Source organism: Cervus canadensis, chromosome 3 (assembly GCF_019320065.1).
Source record: "Cervus canadensis isolate Bull #8, Minnesota chromosome 3, ASM1932006v1, whole genome shotgun sequence".
Taxonomy (NCBI): domain Eukaryota; kingdom Metazoa; phylum Chordata; class Mammalia; order Artiodactyla; family Cervidae; genus Cervus; species Cervus canadensis.
This window is the reverse complement of record NC_057388.1, coordinates 82,533,725-82,554,081: the sequence shown is the minus strand read 5'-3', so window position 1 is coordinate 82,554,081 and position 20,357 is coordinate 82,533,725. Positions and strand designations below refer to the sequence as shown.

At 39.0% G+C, this 20,357-nt stretch overlaps 1 protein-coding gene across 24 annotated transcripts in view; it reads left to right on the top strand.

Annotated features, from left to right (window-relative positions):
• CADPS2 (calcium dependent secretion activator 2) overlaps positions 1-20,357 on the top strand; it is a 590,044-nt gene that overhangs the window by 150,963 nt on the left and 418,724 nt on the right. For all 24 annotated transcript variants that reach the window (XM_043463600.1, XM_043463598.1, XM_043463588.1 and 21 more), the window contains exon 2: positions 6,884-6,997. In XM_043463600.1, coding sequence (XP_043319535.1) covers positions 6,884-6,997 — 114 coding nt within the window. The remainder of the gene's footprint in view (positions 1-6,883; positions 6,998-20,357) is intronic.

Here is a 20,357-nt window from a genome sequence, read left to right as displayed (position 1 = left end):
TGGATGCAGTCACCATCTGCAGTGATTTTGGATAGGAAATTGTTAATAACAGTGACTCCCACAGGATTGTATAATGTATGAGATGGGCTGGAACTCCTTTGTTACTCTGTTCTGACAGGCAGTTTGGGAAAGTCTGTTTCAGAAACGTAGAAGGCTCTGATAATTTTTCCAGTGGTTTTATGCAAATCTTTTTGGCAGAGTGTCCATAGCAAAGGAAAAAGCAAAACCTGTCCCATAATCTTCTCCTCCTAATAATCTTTTCCTTTGTTTCATTAACGGGAGTTAAAGCTATGCCTTTGCATTTCTGAGACCATCTTTGCCTGGAATAAACCCTTTTATTCCTTGAAGAGTGTCTGTTTTTCTGCTTTATTTAAGGTTTGTGTGCACACCAACCACCACCACCCCCGCCCCCCCCACCCCTGCCAGTGGTCACCTGCCACTCTGCTGTAGAGTCCGCCGGTGGCCTCCTTCACTCACCAGGAGGTCATGCAGTCCTGCCATGAGTGTTAACACTCATGATGGGGTCTGCAGGTCAAGGCAGCCTCACGCAGTGGCGGCTGTCCAGTTCCTGAGCAGCATAATGGCTGGGCTCCAGCTGTAGTCTGGATTGGGGCTAATGCTTCAGTTGGTCATGACTTAGAATGAAAAGACCAGGATATAATTTGAACAGGGAGAAAAGTAAAGCAAAAAAACCAAAAAGTACCCAGCACTCTAAGGGACATAAGCCATCTCTGAACTCTACAAGTATTTTTTCTGAGGCCGCTATTATTATGAATAAATTATCACTGCCAGCCCAGATTTATAAAACTTAGCTTTTACTATCAGTATTTGAAGTGTTCTTTATATAAAGACTGATTTCTAGCAAGGATATTTATGTTCTAGTTTAGTTTCATATAAAAAGCTCTTCTAAATTCCCATTAAATAATTTCAGGTGGTCAATTTTTTTTTTACTTTAGAAAAATATTCATTTTTTAGTAAATAGTGTAAAGACAGTATGTGGACAAAGCTAAAATATAGTCTGACAAATAGAACTGGCTGCCCTCCAAAATGTTAATCGATTATGTCAAATAGGAGGTATGTATATGATGGGTTTCCCCCTTAATTCTGAACTGATTTTTATAATGATCTGAAGACTGCAGATAGCACCTTATTATGTTAGTGTTATAACAACTGGGAGGATTCTTTGGTCATGGGTTGAAGGAATCAATTCTAAAGAAAAAAAATCAACTGGAACAATGGATCAAGTAAATGGAGTTAAGATGAAACATGGCTTAATGAAGCACACATAAGGATATTTTAGAATTTTTGTTGATCATAAGCACGATATGAGTCAGTTGATGTGACTGCCAGGAAGAGTTCATTTGTTTTAGTTTGAACCAATAGATAGAGTGCTTATAATGCGGTAAGTGTTCCGCCCCCTCGTCTCTGTGTTGGCCACACGACCCAGGATAATCGTGATCAGTCTATTGAGTGTATTTGAGGAGGGGCATTGCTGTTCTAATGAGTGTCATGATGTTGTAGTGTTCAGAGTGATTTCTTATATTTAGTATTATGTAAGTAAGTTTTACTTAACTAGGTAATGCTTCATTTACAGACAACCTGAAGAGTGCTCTTAGGATGTTGGGGGGACTGAGAAAGTTTATTCTAGAGTTTCATTCTAGAATAGAAGTTCATTCTAAAGTTTACTCTAGTACCTGTCTCCAAGTTCCTGAATGCCTGTGTTGAAGAAGAAAAGTGACGTTTAGTTTGTTTGGTCTTAGATAGTATAGAACTAGGATTTATGGAAGGCATAGGGAAGCAGGTTTTTTTTCCTTCATCAGTTCAATTCAGTCACTCAGTCATATCCGTCTCTTTGCAACCCGGTGGACCGCAGCATGCCAGGCCTCCGTGTCTATCACCAACTCCCAGAGCTGGCTCAAACCCATGTCCATTGAGTCGGTGATGCCATCCAAGCATCTTATCCTCTGTCATCCCCTTCTCCTCCTGCCTTCAATCTTTCCCAGCATCAGGGTCTTTTCAAATGAGTCAGCTCGTCACATCAGGTGGCCAAAGTATTGGAGTTTCAGCTTCAGCATCAGTCCTTCCAATGAACACCCAGGACGGATCTCCTTTAGGATGGACTGGTTGGATCTCCTTGCAGTCCAAGGGGCTCTCAAGAGTCTTCTCCAACACCACAGTTTTTCCTTCATAGCTGTCTGAAATTAAAATGAGCTTCATTGTGAGGTGTAAAGGTAGCGTGTATATGTGTGTGTCTTAGTTTTAATAGGCTCAAATGGAAACTGAGTGACTACTTGATATGGTAATGCATTAAGTAGAATGTTGAGTACCATAATTGTTACAGTTTTTTTCTGTTTCTTTGAAGTCCTCAACCTTGAAATTAAAAAAAAAAAAAAAAGTGTGGGGAATATACAGTCGAGTTCAAATCTTATACCTGAAAGGAGAAATGAAAAAGTCATTTGGTTTGTTCAACCTTTCTGCAGGATGATCTGATTTAAACTATGTGCAGGGGGTTATAATTGTTCTGAGTTTAAAAATTTGTAAAGTGGCTATTAAAACTTAATTTAAAAGGAAAATTAGTTAAAATCTGAGTATATAAAAAGTATCCTGTGATTTAAAACTTAAAATGAATAAAGTGATACAAGTTGAAAATTTTTTTCATCCTTATTCTCCATATGTCCAGTGTCCAAGGACATCCTTCTTCCATAGTTTCTGGCTATGGAAGCAAATATATGTTCTGATTTTTCAGAATAAAAATGGGAGTGGTGGCTTATTTTATGTACTTTTCTATATTGTTTCCTTTCCCAAGATATTTTGAAGATCTTTTCATATCAGTACGTAGGAGAACTTGGTCATATTTTTTTTATAAAGCTAATAGAATTACCACTGTTTGGATGCAGTGTTATTTACATGGTAGAAAGTGAAGAGGAACTAAAGAACTTCTTGATGAGCATGAAAAAGGAAAGTGAAAAAGCTGGCTTGAAACTCACGTTCAGAAAACTAAGATCATGGCATGCAGTCCCATCCCTTCATGGCAAATAAAGGGGAAAAAAGTGGAAAGAGGGACAGATTTTTTTTTTTTTGGACTACAAAATCACTGTGGATGGTGACTGCAGCCATGAAATTAAGACACTTGCTCCTTAGAAGGAATGCTGTGGCAAGCTGAGACAGAGCATTAAAAAATAGAGACATCAGTTTGCTGACAAAGGTCTGTATAGTCAGAGTTATGGTTTTTCCAGTAGTCATGTACACATGTGAGAGTTGGACCATAAAGAAGCCTGAGCACTGAAGAATTGATGCTTTCGAACTGTGGTGCTTGAGAAGAGTCTTGAGAGTCCCTTGGACTGCAAGGAGATGAAACCAGTCAATCCTGAAGGAAATCAATCCTGATTATTCATCTCAAGGACTGATGCTGAAGCTCCAATAATTTGGTTACCTGATGTGAAGAGCCGACTCATTGGAAAAGACCTTGATGTTTAGAGATAGTGAGGCAAATGGAGAAAAGGGCAACAGAGGATAAGATGGTAAAATAGCATCACCGACTCAGTGGACATAAATTTGAGCTAACTCTAGGAGATAGTGAAGGACAGAGGAGCCTGGCATGCTGCAGTCTGTGGGGCTGCAAAGAGTCAAACATAACTTAGTGACTGAAAAACAGTAATTTATGAAAAGTTGGGTTGTTGGGTTTTGTTTTTTTTTTAAGATACTATGGGTCTTGAGGGGGTAGGAAGTGCTACTGTGCAGAGCTGAAATTGGTTAAAATTAACTACAGTTTTAACTCAAGCCTTCCTTGTCATGTTGAAAGCCTTAAAGGGATTCCAGAGTTACAAAATATTTACATCAGACACATACTGCCAATGCAGTTGTTGTTGAGGTGGGAAACAGATTTCTGGTGCTTCCTCTTCCATCATCTTCCCGAATCCTTCTGCTCTCATGTAGATTTCAGTTGGAAAAAGAAAAATGTAAATTGTTAGGCTTTCGTGACTTGATTCATTTCTCTGAGTCTATCCATTTAGTCTATCTTTCTGTTGGCTTATAGGTTAGACTCTTGTCAATTTCCAATATATGTATGTTTGAAAATTAGTTCTTTAGGATATGAGTTGCAAGTATTTTTTTCCTGGCCTTTTTTTCCCTCAGTGATTTTGTTAATGCTAAATTTATTTATTTAAAAAATATAATTGATGTATAATATTTTGTAAGTTTAAGTATATAATGTAATTGCTTGACACATATCTATGTGGAAAAATGATTACCACAATACTAAATTTATTTTTAATGCTTATGGAGTTAAATTTAGGACCTGTAGATTTTGATTCATGGTTTAAAAAAAACTTTCTCATATTGATGTTTAAAGGAATTCTCCTATTTCTTTATACCTTTATGGTATAAGAAATTACAGGTAATTCATTTGGGCTGTAACCTTGTGTTATGGTTCAATTTAATTTTTTCTGCATGGCTACCTAGTTATTCTAACACCATTGATTGAAGAAACCATCTTTTACTACTGATTTGAGGTGCCATAAAGGTATTTTATAGTATACTTCTAGTTGTATTTGAATCTATTTCTTGGGCCTATTACATTGGCTTCTATCTATTGATGTATAATACAGTTTATTTTGATAATGCAAATAGCTTTTTGGAAACTGCTTTCTGCTTTCCCACTGCTAGATTTTAAATTGCCTTTTTTCCTCCGTGTCTCTTTTATATGGAATTGTAGACCTTTTCTTTGTACTAGTAAATTATCCTCTTATTGACTGTTTGTATATCGTTAAAATATAGCTATCATTTTATGTCTTAAACGTAACTGCAGTAATTTTTATCAACAAAAAAGTTGAAGCCTAGTGCTCTGGCATGTTTTGTGAAGGACATTAGCATTGTTAAGAGTTTCTAAGAAGATAGTTTGTGCAAATCTCCTTCTCTCCATTCGTATTCAGGAATGTTCCATGTTGTAATCACCAGAACATAACTCATCGCAACAATGGCTAAACCTAAACACTGGCAAACTAGAGACTGCAGAGATTTAAAGGAGTTCCTGGTGAACAAATGCCTCTGATAGAAGAAAACTGAATGAAGATACCCTGATTTCTAGATTTGAATAATATTTATTTCTCAAGTGAGGGAGTTGGGACAAATGATCATTGAAGTGCTCTCCAGGTCATTGTCATCCCCCCAGTCCCTTTCCGCTCTTTTCTGAATACCTGGACCCTTGGTTTGCAAATTGAAACCCTCCTTGGCGGTTCCCAGTGCTTGGCAACTAGAGTGTTGTCAGCGGTCTCACTGTCAGCAATGGCTATCCTCCTTCCATCTGGTCCCTTTGGTGAACTGTGTTTAGAGAGGGAAAGGCATGGGCTTAATTTGCCTTGCTGGTACACACACACACACACACACGCACGCACGCACGCACGCACACACACACACACACACACACGCACGGTACCTGCTTTCATTCTCTGCACATTACATAGAAATGGAGAATGTAAGATGATGTTGATGTTCCTGCTTTCCAGCTTGGTTCAGCTTTCCCTAAAATGAAGGATAACCTGGCTGAAAAATGGAATGCTCTTCTCTCTCCACTGCTCAGGGCAAGAGGTTTTTTTACACTGGAGCACAGTAGGACACTTATTTATCAGTCTGTTACTCCCAGCAGTGGTTTTTTTCACAGGCTGTCTTGTTTTTTAGACTCCTAAATAAAACCCATGTTTTGAAAGAGCATGTCTCTCCAATTTGAATGGCATTTTAACAAGCCTTTTGAACAGTTTTAAACTTACTTCATATCAGCCTTCTTTTCGAAGCCAAATCATCCCAGTTTGTTTAGTCTTTCTAATCCTTTAATCATTTTGTCTTCGGCATGTTTCCAAATGCCTCACAACTCTCTGTAGAATCCAGAACTGGGCTGAATTCTTGTAAGAGTCTGATGAGGATGACTGAAATGGAGAGATCACTCCCTTCCTGGTCCCTGTATACCTCAGGATTTGTTGGTTACTCTGCAAGACTATGTTCTGTCTCCAGTTAAGCTTTAAGTGTGTGTGTGTGTGTGTGTGTGAGCTGTGTTTAGAGTGGCCACATGGGCTCCTGCTTAGAAGGGTCCATGACAGGTTGAATGCTCTTTTGCTGCTGTCTTGAAATGAATTTTTTCAATAAGGGGCTCCTCGCTCTCATTTTGCGGTGAGCTGTAGAAATGAAATAGCTGCTTCTGCTTGTAGTTGATGACTAGAAGATGTGGTTAGTAAGCCATGGTCCATGTCTAACCTGCCCTCCGTAACCGTGCTAGATAGCCCCAGGTGAGCAAACGTGGTTGTAAACTTACACTCCTCTCCCTGAGTTACTACCTTCCCCTAGCCTGCCTGGAGATGCACTCACTGCCCCCATTGCCCCTCTGTTCCCCTCCTCATCATCCCTTTATCCCAGCTCAGTCACTGAGATGTTTTTTCATGATAATTCAAGCTTTTGGCATTCAACAGATGTCCTTTACAGAGAATTCTTTCTCTGAGTATCTCTGTCTTTCCTGTCCTCTTGTGTTCAGAACTGTTGGTTGTCCACTCACCTCCAAGAATTCTTATCCCTTTTTGCCCTCTGTTCAGGACAGCTGGCAGTTAACTTCTCATTTGAATTTTAGATTTTTTTCCCCCATCTCTGCAAAGAGATTGGAGTGTAGTAATCACAAGAACGCTGTTTGGGGCAGAAATTTGGATTCTGTTTTCAGTATCAGGTATTCTGAAGTTCGTGGGGCAATAATTTACAAGCTTTTAAAAATTGACCCATAAGTGAATTCTGGGTATCAAGTCTTAGACACACGTGGCAAATATAACTCTTAAAAACCATTATGTGTCATGGATTAGCTAGTTTTTTTAATCTGATTTCCTCCCCCCTTCTTTTTTTCTTACAGCTTAACAAGCAACAGTTGCAGTTACTGAAAGAACGGTTCCAGGCCTTCCTCAATGGGGAAACCCAGATTGTAGCTGACGAAGCATTTTGCAATGCAGTTCGGAGTTACTATGAGGTGAGTTTGAAGAGCTTTGTTTCTGGCATTATGATACCTTTTAAAAGATGTTTTTAATGGCTTCTCGTTTTAAGAAGCTCACACGTATAATAGGAAGGCTGTGAGTTTGCAGCCTTCCTTGAAAGCATTGTTGATTCTCTTTTGCAATTTAAAAACTAATTCCACAGCCTGGTTTTGAGAGATAAACAGAATTGGAAATTATTCAGATCTTTTGTGGAGAACTAAGCTGTTTAGAAAAATCTTCTGGCACTGATTGATAGAGCTGAGCTTAGCTGTCTGTGGGTCTGCATGTTTAATTTACCCTTTTTAATCAGGATCTCAATAGTAGATTCCTATCTTAAATAGCAGTTAATAAGTCCTTAAATATTACTTGCTAATAGTACATGAGCCATTCTGTTCACTAAACTTTTTATAATAACTAAAGCCAGCAACTAATTTTATGAGGATGAATGGAACCCTTTTCTTGACAGAGAAATAATACTACAATCCCAATTTTCTCTTTCTTCTGATTTTAGTTTGTCACTCATCAGGAATTCTCTGTGGGCTTCCTGTGGGCATCAGTTTTCACACAGGGTCATTAATTGCTTCAGTGAATGGTCAGTAGTTGTTAAGAGAGTTTCCTTTTTTCCCCTAAGGATTTCAGAGTCATTTTGGGCATGGACTCCTTCCACTGTGCACATATCTACACCTCTCAACTGAAGAACAACATGCAAAGGTATATTAGGCTAGTACAGATGAAAAATGTAGAGATGCAATGTGTCTGAACTTTTCTGAGGTAGGGAAATATCTTTGCAAGAATAACAGAGTAATTGGATGTACAGATAATTTTTGTGGTTAGTAATTAATTGATGGTATGTGTGCATCAGAAGTTGCTTAATGCAACTCTAGGGAGGTTTATGTTACCCAAGCCCAAACCTGTCACATAAGATAAAAGTATAGAAGTCTTGCTTACCAGATAACTGTGTGGCATGAATCTAGAGACAATAGTGGATGCTGTCTATCTGGACCTTGACTCAGAATATCTTAACAAGTATAAGGCATTACATTCCATCTTGTAAAACTCAGAGTTTAAGTCTTTGGGTCAAAGTCTTGCAAGATGAAATCATGGCTATGAATCTTAATAGAGGAAATTTAAGGGTTGGTGGCTCAGAGGGTAAAGCATCTGCCTACAATGCAGGACACTGGGTTCGATCCCTGAGTCAGGAAGATCCCCTGGAGAAGGAAATGGCACCCCACTCCAGTACTCTTGCCTGGAAAATCCCATGAACTGAGAAGCCTGGTAGGCTACAGTCCACGGGGTTGCAAAGAGTCAGACACAACTGAGCAACTTCACTTTCATTATACTTGCATCATGTAATGAAACAAAAGAAAAACATTCTTTCAGGATGAAAGAAATGTGTTGAGGAAGGTAATTTCTGGAAAAAGATGTAATTAAGAAAACTCATCTTTGGTTCAGGTAGATGTATTGTGGTACTATATGTGTTAACATTTGGAAAACAAGCTGGGGGAGGGGGCCCTGGGGGCTCTTTGTATTACATGTGCAACTTCTGTATAAACCTAAAATTGCTCCAAAATAAATATATTCCAAAGTAAGTATTTTTAGTAAGGGTATTACAAAGAAGTAAGCATAATATGTTGTTGTTAGTTTAGTAAAAGGCCCACTTAAGCTGTGTTAATGAGAATATTGTTTCTGCAATGAAGGAGTATCACCATTGGTTTCTTTTTTTTTTTTAATATTTATTTTTGGCTGTGGTGGGTCTTCAATGCTGTGGGGGCTTTCTGTAGTTGCAGTGCGAGGTCTCATTGCAGTGGTGTCTCTTATTGCAGAGAATGGCTTCTAAGGTGTTTGGGCTTCCGCAGTTGCGGCACGAGGGTTCTAGAGCACAGGCTCAATCATTGCGGTGCACAGGTTTAGTGGCCCCATGGCACGTGGGATCGTCCCAGACCAGAGATTGACCCCATGTCTCTTGCATTGCAAGGCGGACTCTTAACCCCTGTACCACCAGGGAAGCCCACCATTGGTTTCTGAATGAGTGTGGTGTTCTCTTCTGGGTACTAAATATAAATGAAAAGATGTGCATTTAGGGTTTATCAAGTTTGTCAATTTAGGGTTATCAAGTTTGAAGCATAATATAGGTCACCTGAAGGGCCTGGAGACAGATTAGGCTTGTGTTGTGTGTGGCCCCAAGAGTAAAACTAGGCCTAACATGGAAACTGAAGTGGGCCAGATTTTAGCCTAACATCATTGGAGTTTGGTTGCACAGCCCATATACACAGTGGACTGGGGAGTGCAGCATCTGGCGACGAGATTCTGGCTCACATCACAGTTTCTTGGGAGGCATTTTGCATAGATGGGTCCCAGGGCCCTCTCCTGGGCACACTGAATCAGAATTTCAGGATCTATACCTTTTAAAAGCTTTCCAGATGATTTGCTTTCAACTGGTAGATTCCCGACCAATGGAATTGGAATGGATTGCTTGGCTGCGATTGTTGCAGAAAGAGATGTAAATGCTGAAGAGGTGTTTTCAAAATTGCTGCTGGGAAACAACCGGACTACCAGAAAGTCACAAAATGTGGCTTCATATCAGACTCTTACGTTTAGTGAATATGTAACACCACACGAGTCATTGACCTTTTGTGAGCTTCAATGCTTCTGTTTATGTAGTTGGGCTTCCCTGGGGCTCATACAGTAGTGATGTTTAAGTAGTGAACGAAGTAATCAAGGTTTTCTGTTCTTTGTGTAGTAGTTCCAGCAACTGTTGGCTTGTGAAACTATGTCCAACTTGGCTTTGTGGAGTTCTCATAGGAATCAAGACTTGTATTATTAATGTCTATGGAGTCTATATTCCTGATTTACATTTGGAGGGTTACCATTTCCCAGGTGGTACATATTCTGTACTCAAACTCTTGAATGAATTAAGTACATTTTGTTGGGAAAGTGAAAGATGCTCAGTCATGTCCGACTCTTTGCGAGCCCATAGACTGTAGCTCACCAGGCTCTTCTATCCATGGAATTTTCCAGGCCAGAATACTGGAGTGGGTAGCCATTCCCCTCTCCAGGGGTCTTCCCAACCCAGGGATCGAACCTAGGTTTCCCACATTGCATGCGGATTGTTTACCATCTGAACCTGCAGGAAAGTCCAAGAATAATGAAATGGGTAGCCTATCCTATCTCCAGTGGATCTTCCTGACCCAGGAATAGAACCGGGGTCTCCTGCATTGTAGGTGGATTCTTTACCAGCTGAGCTACCAGGGAAGCCCTTTGTTGGGAAAACAAGGTTTAAAAAGAAAAGAAAACCTGTTTCTCAATTTTTCTCACATAAGACTTTCCCCTCTTTTTCAAGGATTATATTTTCATACTACTTTGTTATGACTAAGAATGCCGGTAGTCTCAAGTGAAGTCAGAAAAAGACAAAAAGCATGTGCTACCACTTATATGTGGAGTCCAAAACACGACACAAATGAACATATCTAGGAAACAAAAACAGATTCAGAGATAAAGTACAAGGGGGGAGATCAGGTGGGGAGGGTAAGGAATGAAAGTGTGAGATTAGCAGATATAAACTAGTATATAAAAACAACAGGATTGTACTGTATAGCATAGGAAACTGTATTCGTTATCCTGTGGTAAACTGCAATGGAAAAGAATATATATACATGTAACTGAGTCACTTTACTGTAAAGGAGAAATGAAATACAACATTGTAAATCAACTATGTATACATCAGTAAAATTAAAAAAAAACAACTACTGGTAGCCTCTACTATAATTACCTCTATGTAGTATTTCTTATAGCTTACCAAAATATTATTTTTTTTCTTCTAGTAACTTTGTGTTAATCAGTGGCATTATTACCCACTAACTACATAAATAGAAACTGAAGCTCAGAGCTTCAGTGCCTTTTCCAGTGTTATACATTTGGTAAGCTTCTGAGTTCAGTGTGAATACAGATTTTCTGACTTTCATGGTGCCATTTTGAATACACTTGTGCCAGGTACTGTGCAAAACACTTCAAAAATGTTTTTATTCTTCAGAGTAAACTTTTTAAGCAGAATTATCCCAGTATTGGGCTTCCCTGATAGCTCAGTTGGTAAAGAATTCACCTGCAATGCAGGAGACCCTGGTTCTATTCCTGGGTCAGGAAGATCTGCTGAAGAAGGGATAGGCTGCCCACTCCAGTGTTCTTCAGCTTCCCTTGTGGCTCAGCTGGTAAAGAATATACGTACAATGCGGGAGACCTGGGTTTGATCCCTGGGTTGGGAAGATCCCCTGGAGAAAGGAAAGGCTACCCACACCAGTATTCTGGCCTGGAAAATTCCATGGACTAGTCCATGGGGTTGCAGAGTCGGACATGACTGAGCAGTATTGACTTCATTTCACTTCATTCCCATCTTAGAAACAAGGATAAGTGACCAGTGCCCAAAGCTGCTACCTAATTAGTAGCAGAGCTAAAACATCACTCTTTCCATTAAAGCTTATTAAAAACAGATCTTGAGTTCTGTTCAATACCTATTGAACATCATAGGGATGGACATCAGAACTTTGAACTTGCACCTGGATGATTTTGATTTACTCTATATTTTGAGAAACATGTTGACCTAGATCTTAATGACTTCTGGAATATATGTTCCATGAAGGAAACATTTCTTCCCTGGTTATCATCTTATTCCACAAATATAGCACATATTTTATGGCACACAAATGCTTTTAACAGATTGACTTATGACTAAGTGGATGAGTATCATAGCATTTACTGCTCTGTGTAAAAATTATGTATTTTGTTTTTTCTTTATAATATTTTAAAGTATCACTTCAATACTGCCATGGAATTTCTTCCTATTGAGATTTCAGTTTCATGGTTTTGTGCTTTCTCAGAGATGGCCGATGCTTCAGAAGCATGGTTAGGCTTTATGTTATTTCTAACTTAGTATTCTTTGATTTTATTGTCTTTTTTGCTTCTATATTTCAAAATCTGTCTTCTCAGAGATGTTACATGTTTGCCATATAGAGCTCTTTTCAACAGTCTATCAGTGGTGCTTTTCTAATATATTAGATTTTTGTTAGTTGTGATGGTCATTTTTAACCATGAAGATATATATGTGTGGGAATATATCCATATGTGTGGAAAGCCTAGTAAATGTGAATTACCAATTAAATTGAAGATATTTCTTAATACTGAGGGCTTACAAGTTCCCTGAAGTCTGTTATTAACTTTTTTAGCTTTATAAATGTTATTGCTTCAGTGGTTTTATGTATAGTCTTTTCCATCTTGGTTGAATGTCTGCATTTTATATAGACAATAAAGAATTATTTGTCTTTTCTTGAATTGGTTGTACCTTTGAATATTTGGTTTAATTTACCACTCTTTTAATATGTGGGATCTTGCTGGGCAACTCAAGATATTTCTTTTTCTCCACATTATTTGACCAAAGTAATTTCAACTAGATCATGACAGGATTCAATCTTTCTAGGTTTTCTATATGTGGTGCCTTCTTGGGTATGTGTTCCTGTGTTTTTGTATATCTGTGTCAGTATTAAATATTTATCATGAATATTATTAAATACAGCATATATTGTGAAGATAATTTTTATATGACAGTGCTGTTTCTCTCTCACCCATTTTTATCAGACGTCTTAACTTCGATTTGAATCAGTTCTGTTCAGTTCATTCACTCAGTTGTATCCAACTCTCTGTGACCCCGTGAACTGCAGCACACCAGGCTTCCCTGTCCATCACTGACTCTCAGAGTTTACTCAAACTCATGTCCATTGAGTCGGTGATGCCATCTAGCCATCTCATCCTCTGTTGTCCCCTTCTCCTCCTACCTACAGTCTTTCCCAGCATCAAGGTCTTTTCAAATGAGTCAGTTTTTCGCATCAGGTAGCCAGAGTATTGGCATTTCATCTTCATCATCAGTTCTTCCCATGAATATTCAGGACTGATTTCCTTCAGGATGGACTTGTGGGATCTCCTTGCAGTCCAAGGAACTCTCTAGAGTCTTCTCCAATACCACAGTTTAAAAGCATCAATTCTTCAGTGCTCAGCTTTCTTTATAGGCCAACTCTCACATCCATACATTACTATTGGAAAAAAACATAGCTGTGACTAGATGGCCCTTGTTGGCAAAGCAATGTCTCTGCTTTTTAATATGCTGTCTAGGTTGGTCATAACTTTTCTTCCAAGAAGTAAGCGTCTTTTAATTTCATGGCTGCAGTCACCATCTGCAGTGATTTTGGAGCCCCCAAAAATAAAGTCTGTCCCTGTTTCCACTGTTTCCCCATCCACTTGCCATGAAGTGATGGGACCAGATGACATGATGTTAGTTTTCTGAATGTTAAGCTTTAAGCCTACTTTTTCACTCTCCTTTTTCACTTTAAGAAGAGGCTCTTTAGTTCTTCACTTTCTGCCATAAGGGTGGTGTCATCTGCGTATCTGAGGTTATTGATATTTCTCCTGGCAATCTTGGGGCTTCCCTGGTGGTTTAGTTGGTAAAGAATCTGCCTGCAATTCAGGAGACCCGGGTTCATTTCCTGGGTTGGGAAGATCCCCTGGAGAAGAGAATGGCAACCCACTCCAGTATTCTTGCCTGGAGAATCCCATGGGCAGAGGAGCGTGGTGGGCTTCTGTTCACGGGGTCGCAAGAGTCAGACACGACTTAGTGACTAAACCACCACCACCGCCACCACCGGCAATCTTGATTTCAGTTTGTGTTTCATCCAGTCCTGCATTTCTCATGATGTACTCTGCATATGAGTTAAGTAAGCAGGGTGACAATATACAGCCTTGATGTATTCCACTCCCGATTTGGAACCAGTCTGTTGTTCCATGTCCAGTTCTAACTGTTGCTCCTTGACCTGCATACAGATTTCTCAGGAGGCAGGTCAGGTGTCTGGTATTCCTATCTCTTTAAAAATTTTCCATAGTTGTTGTGATCCACACAGTCAAAGACTTTGGGATAATCAGTAAAGCAGAAATAGATATTTTTCTGGAACTCTTGCTTTTTCAGTGATCCAGCAGATGTTGGCAATTTGATCTCTGGTTCCTCTGCCTTTTCTAAAACCAGCTTGAACATCTGGAAGTTCACAGTTCACCTACTGTTGAAGCCTGGCTTGGAGAATTTTGAACATCACTTTGCTAGCATGTGAGATGAGTGCAATTTTGTGGTAGTTTGAGCATTCTTTGGCATTGCCTTTCTTTGGGATTGGAATGAAAACTGACCTTTCCCAGTCCTCTGGCCACTGCTGAGTTTTCCAAATTTGCTGGCTTATTGAATGCAACACTTTCACAGCATCATCTTTTAGAATTTGAAATAGCTCAACTGGAATTCTATCACCTCCACTAGCTTTGTTCATAGTGATGCTTCCTAAGGCCCACTTGATTTTGCCTTTCAGGATGTCTGGCTCTAGGTGAGTGATCACACCATTGTGATTATCTGGGTCATGAAGATCTTTTTTGTGTAGTTCTTCTGTGTTTTCTGCCACCTCTTCTTAATGTCTTCTAATTCTGCTAGGTCCATCCCATTTCTGTCCTTAATTGTGCCCATCTTTGCATGAAATGTTCTGGTTTGAATAGTGACCTATAATATAAGAATAATCAATTTGATTTTGAAATTACTTCAGTCTTTTTCTTCAAAGTCAGTAGCATTGTTAGGGGGAAAATGTGGACCCATGTGTCTAAACCACCTAACTGGGCACACTTGATGATAGAGAGGAACCACAATAGGAGAAGAAGAGAGAAATGGCAGGTAGCATACTCAGTTGCTTAATAAAAGTTAGCAGTAACAATCTTGATAATTTTATAGCTGCTAATTACTATTAGATTCTATGGTACCTTCATCTTGTTTTCTTTATAGAAGTTTTCTATTTTTTCTTCAAGCTCCCCTGACCCCCAAAGTAACTCACTGCATGGAGGAAGATATAAAGTGGACAGTAGTTCTACAAGTATGTTTTTTTCCCTAGCCATATCTTTTTCCCCTGTTCTGTTTTTCCATTTAGGAGACTTCAGCTGATTCTGTGGATGGATAAACATAGGTTTATTGTTGTATGTTACTTTCCAAGTTGTTTTTCCCATCAGATATTGGCTTCTGCTGACAAAATTCAGGTGGACTTCATCCAAATGTAACCAGTGACAGTATGATTTATAATAGATAGATGGAAAAGAAAGTGGCCTTTCCTTTTTGGATTTCCAAAAGACAGTATATAATTGCTTACTAGCTGCTTTCAGTGTAACAAATATTCAAGTTCTATTACTGTGCCAAAAATGAATGTTGTAGTCTTTTCCCCCACCTTTTTGGTGGGTTAGCTTTGTTTACAACTTTTCAGAAGTCAGTGAGTGAAAGTCGCTCAGTCATGTCTGACTCTTTGCAACCCCATGGACTATACAGTCCATGGAATTTTCCAGACCAGAATACTGGAGTGGATAGCCTTTCCCTTCTGCAGGGGATCTTCCCAACCCAGGGATTGAACCCAGGCCTCCCACATTGTAGCTGGATTCTTTACCAGCAGAGCCACAAGGGAAGCCCAAGAATACTGGAGTGGGTAGCCTATTCCTTCTCTAGCGGATCTTCCCGACCCAGGAATCAAACCGGGGTCTCCTGCATTACAGGTGAATTCTTTACCAACTGAGCTATCAGGGAAGTCCTTTAGCAACTTTCCGGAAAGGATGAATATTTTTCTAATTACTTGCATTAATTTATGTTCTCTTCTGGTTCCTGAGAATGGATGAGAGTTAGAAGTTTGTAATCTTTAAAAATGACCAAAGTAGTATTAAAATAAGTCTTGCCCCCATCATCACCATTACAACCACTTGCTTTTCAGATTTTCTACTTCCATAATGATACAAATGGGAATTCCTTCTGTAAGGGAAAAAACCAGTCTAAGTGTGAATTTACAAACCTCATATTAAAGGAAAAATTACTTATTTTCATCCCAAAATATTAAGCTCTATTTTTGGCACTTTTATTGTATACTTTCATTTTAAAACACTTTATTCTGGGATTCAGATGTTTTCTACATTAATAATACTTTAAGAACACTTTAATAGGAGTATTGTGTGATATGATTGTTAAGAGAATTTTTAAAACATTAAAGAGGAAAAGTTTCTGCAATTCTAAAACTGCTCTAAAAATAATCACTATTAAGAAGGAAAGTGTTAGTTGCTCAGTTTTGTCCAACTCTCTGCAACTGTATGGAGTGTAGCCCACCAGGCTCCTCTATCCATGGAATTCTCCAGGGAAGTATACTGGAATGGGTAGCCACTCCTTTCTCCAGCGGATCTTCCCAACCAGGGAATTAAACCCAGGTCTCCTGCATTGCAGGCAGATTCTTTACTGTCTGAACAACTGGAGAAGCCCTAAAATATTAAAGAGGACATTAAAGAATCCCCTATTATTCCAAAGCCTATAGACAGCTCAAACAGTTTGTTGTTTCTCTTTTGTATATATGAAACTGAAATTACTTCAATTTTTTTTTAACATATGTCATGAGCATTCTTTAAATATTCTCCGTGAGTATGGCTTTAAGTAGCTGTGTAATAGTTCATTGTCTGCCTGTGTCTCAATTTTATTTTTAGACACTTAAGTTTTCTTAAAGTGTTAAAATAAGTGCTGAGATGGTCATTTGTATTCTTATAGAAATTCATCTTTGATAAATTTCTGCAAGTGGTATTCTTGGATGATGGAGGATAAATATTGCTTAAACCCTTATACAGATTACCAAATTGTTCTCAAAAATGTTAACAGTTTTTGCTACCAAAACAGCATATGAGAGTGCCATTTTTCCCCCCTTTCATACTTGGTATTATCATAAAATAAATGACAACTGATTTTTATTTTACTGTTAGCAAAGTTCAGCATTTCCATACCAGTCATTCGTATTTATATCTTTCTGAATTATCTGTTCATGTCCTTTTTGTCCATTTGGATGTTCACCTTTTAAATACTGATTTACAAGTGTTCTTCATACATTAAGATAACTGTTAATCCCTTTGTATACTGCAGTTATTTTCAGACCCTACCCCCACCCCCCCCACCATTTTGCAGTTTTGTTAAGTTACCTTACCTCTGATACTCATTTGTTTCCTGTTCTGGTAGAAAGAAAGACATATCCATATTCCAAGTAGAGACTGCACCACATTTCCTTTCAATTTTATTTTCTTCATAAATTATTCATGACAGTGGTTTGCATCATGCTTTTCTATCCTCTCCTCATTGCATCTACAACCCTTCTTGGATTAGTAACTCTAAGAGTAGAATCAATCAGTCAGTTCAGTCACTCAGTCATGTCCAACTCTTTGCGACCCCATGTACTGCAGCATGCCAGGCTTCCCTGTCCATCACCAACTCCCAGAGCTTGCTCAGATTCATGTCCATCGAGTCGGTGATGCCATCCAACTATCTCATCCTCTGTCGTCCCCTTCTCCTTGCCTTCAATCTTTCTTAGCATCAGAATCTTTTCTAATGAGTCAGTTCTTTGCATCAGGTGACCAGAGTTATTGGAGCTTCATCTTCAGCATCAGTCCTTCCAATGAATATTCAGGACTGATTTCCTTTAGGATTGACTGGCTGGATCTCCTTGCAGTCCAAGGGACTCTCAAGAGTCTTCTCTAACACCACAGTTTAAAAGCATCAGTTCTTCAGTACTCAGCTTTCTTTATGGTCCAGCTCTCACATCCATACATGACTACTGGAAAAACCATAGCTTTGTCTAGATGGACCTTTTTCAGTAAAGTAATGTCTCTGCTTTTTAGTATGCTGTCTAGGTTGGTCATAGCTTTTCTTCCAAGAAGCAAGCGTCTTTTAATGCCATGGCTGCAGTCACCATCTACAGTGATTTTGGAGCCCAAGAAAATAAAGTCTCTCGATGTTTCCATTGTTTCCCTATCTGTTTTCAGAGTAAAGTATGTTGGTGAAACTCAGGTCTTTACTATTGGTCTGATTCCCTACCTGTTGAAGAGGGAAGATAATTTCTAAAGCTCCTTTCCTGTCTGCAAGCCTCCAAGTGTTAATTTGTTTCTTTATTTCTTCTGTTTCTTGCCCCGCAGGCTTTCACATCTCCAAAATGTAAAAGACAACAAAAAAAGAGCAGGGCTTGATACTATAGCTCCAGGACTAAGCTCCAGGCCATGGTGTTTGAATTTTTATACACATTTATGTTGGAAAAAAATCTGTATATACTGCTTCTTAGTCTGGAGCATCAGGGAGCTTGACTCGCACTGTCAGTTTCTTCCAGAGAAACTGGGAATGGCTGCCTTAGCTTCGCAGTTGCTGCTGCTGCTTAGTCACTTCAGTCGTGTCCGACTCTATGTGACCCTATGGACCGCAGCCTGCCAGGCTCCTCTGTCCATGGAGTTCTCTAGGCAGGAATACTGGAGTGGGTTGCCATGCCCTCCTTGAGGGGATCTTCCCAACCCAGGGACTGAACCCGGTCTCCTCCACTGTAGGCAGATTCTTCCCCACTGAGCCACCAGGGAAGCCCTAGCAGCTTCACAATACCAGCAGTCAGTTTCATATCATTCCTTTTCTTCTACCCACTTCTTTCCCTGACATTATGCCTTGTCCTTTAATATCTATTTAAAAAATAAATACAGTTGCTTAACAGTTGATTTGTGAAAACTGAGAGTCTTTTAAGTCTCTTTTGCTTTGTTTTTTGTAATTACCTTTCTTAAATTAAAAAGTACCACCCAAGGGTCTTAGTTTTTTGTGTATGCTGAAATAGAGGGACAAGGGCTGGTAGGTTTGCATTTAAATATTTTGGTGTCAGCTTTTTGTTAGCACTTTACTTTGGGATGGAAAGATTTACTGTTCATATTCCAAGGGCTGTTTGACCTGTCAAAATTTATTTTAAACTTTGGGGAAAAAATACCATGAAAAAGGGTGTTTTTTTCAGAGTAAATTGATGATCGCTAAGTAAACCAGGATTGGCATCGTGTGTCAGGAGGGTATGAAGAAAGGTCAGTGCGTTCACACTTGAAATCCAGTAACCGGTAATGAGAAGTGAGGGTTTAAATTTTCGTGCAGCTCTGCAGATCACATTGTGTTTGTTATTTTTGATATTAGCCATCTTGTTTCACATCACATTTTCTTAAATTCTAAGGATGGCATTTCAAATTAAGTATTTGAAAATGTCTGAGATTCCTGTTTCTATTTAGGGTAGCGTGGCTTTTTGCTGCCTGCCTGTGTTTTGTAGACTTGCCTGCGTTCTTGACACTGTCCATTTCGTGAAGACCTGATCTATAGATTGTAGAAATTTGTTGTTTGAGATAGCTCATGAAATCTTGTTGGAGCATTTCTTTCTCCTTTCTTCGCGTATTTTCAGGAGAAATTGAGATTTTTTTTTTCCCCAAGCCCATGGAGTGAATTTTTGTGGCTCAGGACACGTTTTAGTCCTTTGTTAACTAAATCTCTTCTTCTGCATCTGTGTTTTTATATAAGGGTATTCTGTCTTTACAGTGGATCATGGGTTAGTCGACATAGTACAGATTTCAAGTTTGGCTGACAACATGGAAGTTTAATCCAAGCCAGGTCACCACAAAGGGCAGAAGCCCTTCATTGTCTTGTTCTGTAATCCTCAATCTTACTTCTTTGTCTCATTCTGTAATCCTCAAATCCAGTGGGCAGATGCTCAAGTGTGGGTCTCCATATAGCCAAGGTAGGGTTTACCATATGTGTGGTGCATATTTCAGTGCTGTGCTAGAAGCCTTTCTGACACCATGATTCAGGAAGTTTCGACATACCTGGCCCTTCATAGACTCTTGGTTCTTTGAATAAATTCAGAGCACAGTGGTATCCTCCTTCAGGGAAAGTGCAAGGTTGCTGTTTCCAGGATCTTTTCTGAGCAATCACACTTCTGCTTCCTGATGAATAAGCTGTTTGGTCACAGATTACATCTTATAAGATTACTTTCATTAAAAGGGGAAATGCTCTTTAACTTTAAATGTCTTCAAGAAGTTGCTTAGTTTCATTTATTTTAAATTTTCTTGTGTCCATAAGGTTAAGTAAAATTTCTTTGAAGAACTGTATTAGGCAAATGATATTTTATATGGATTTTTATTTTTTTTGGTATCAAAAGTTCTTTCTAATTTTAGAATTAAATTTTTCGTTTGTTACTTTGAGCATTGTTCAGTTTATAAAAGTTTTCAGGGTACATAGGTAAATATTCCTTTTTCCTTTCCTTGACCCTGAAAGAATTATGAGATTTTTTGCTTATTTAAATGTCACTGTTAAGTATCTGGTGGCTCAGACAGTAAAGAATCTGCCTGCAATGCAGCAGAGATACAGGTTCGATCCCTGGGTCAGGAAGGTCCTCTGTAGAAGGGAATGGCTACCCTCTCCAGTATTCTTGCCTGGAGAACTCCTTGGAC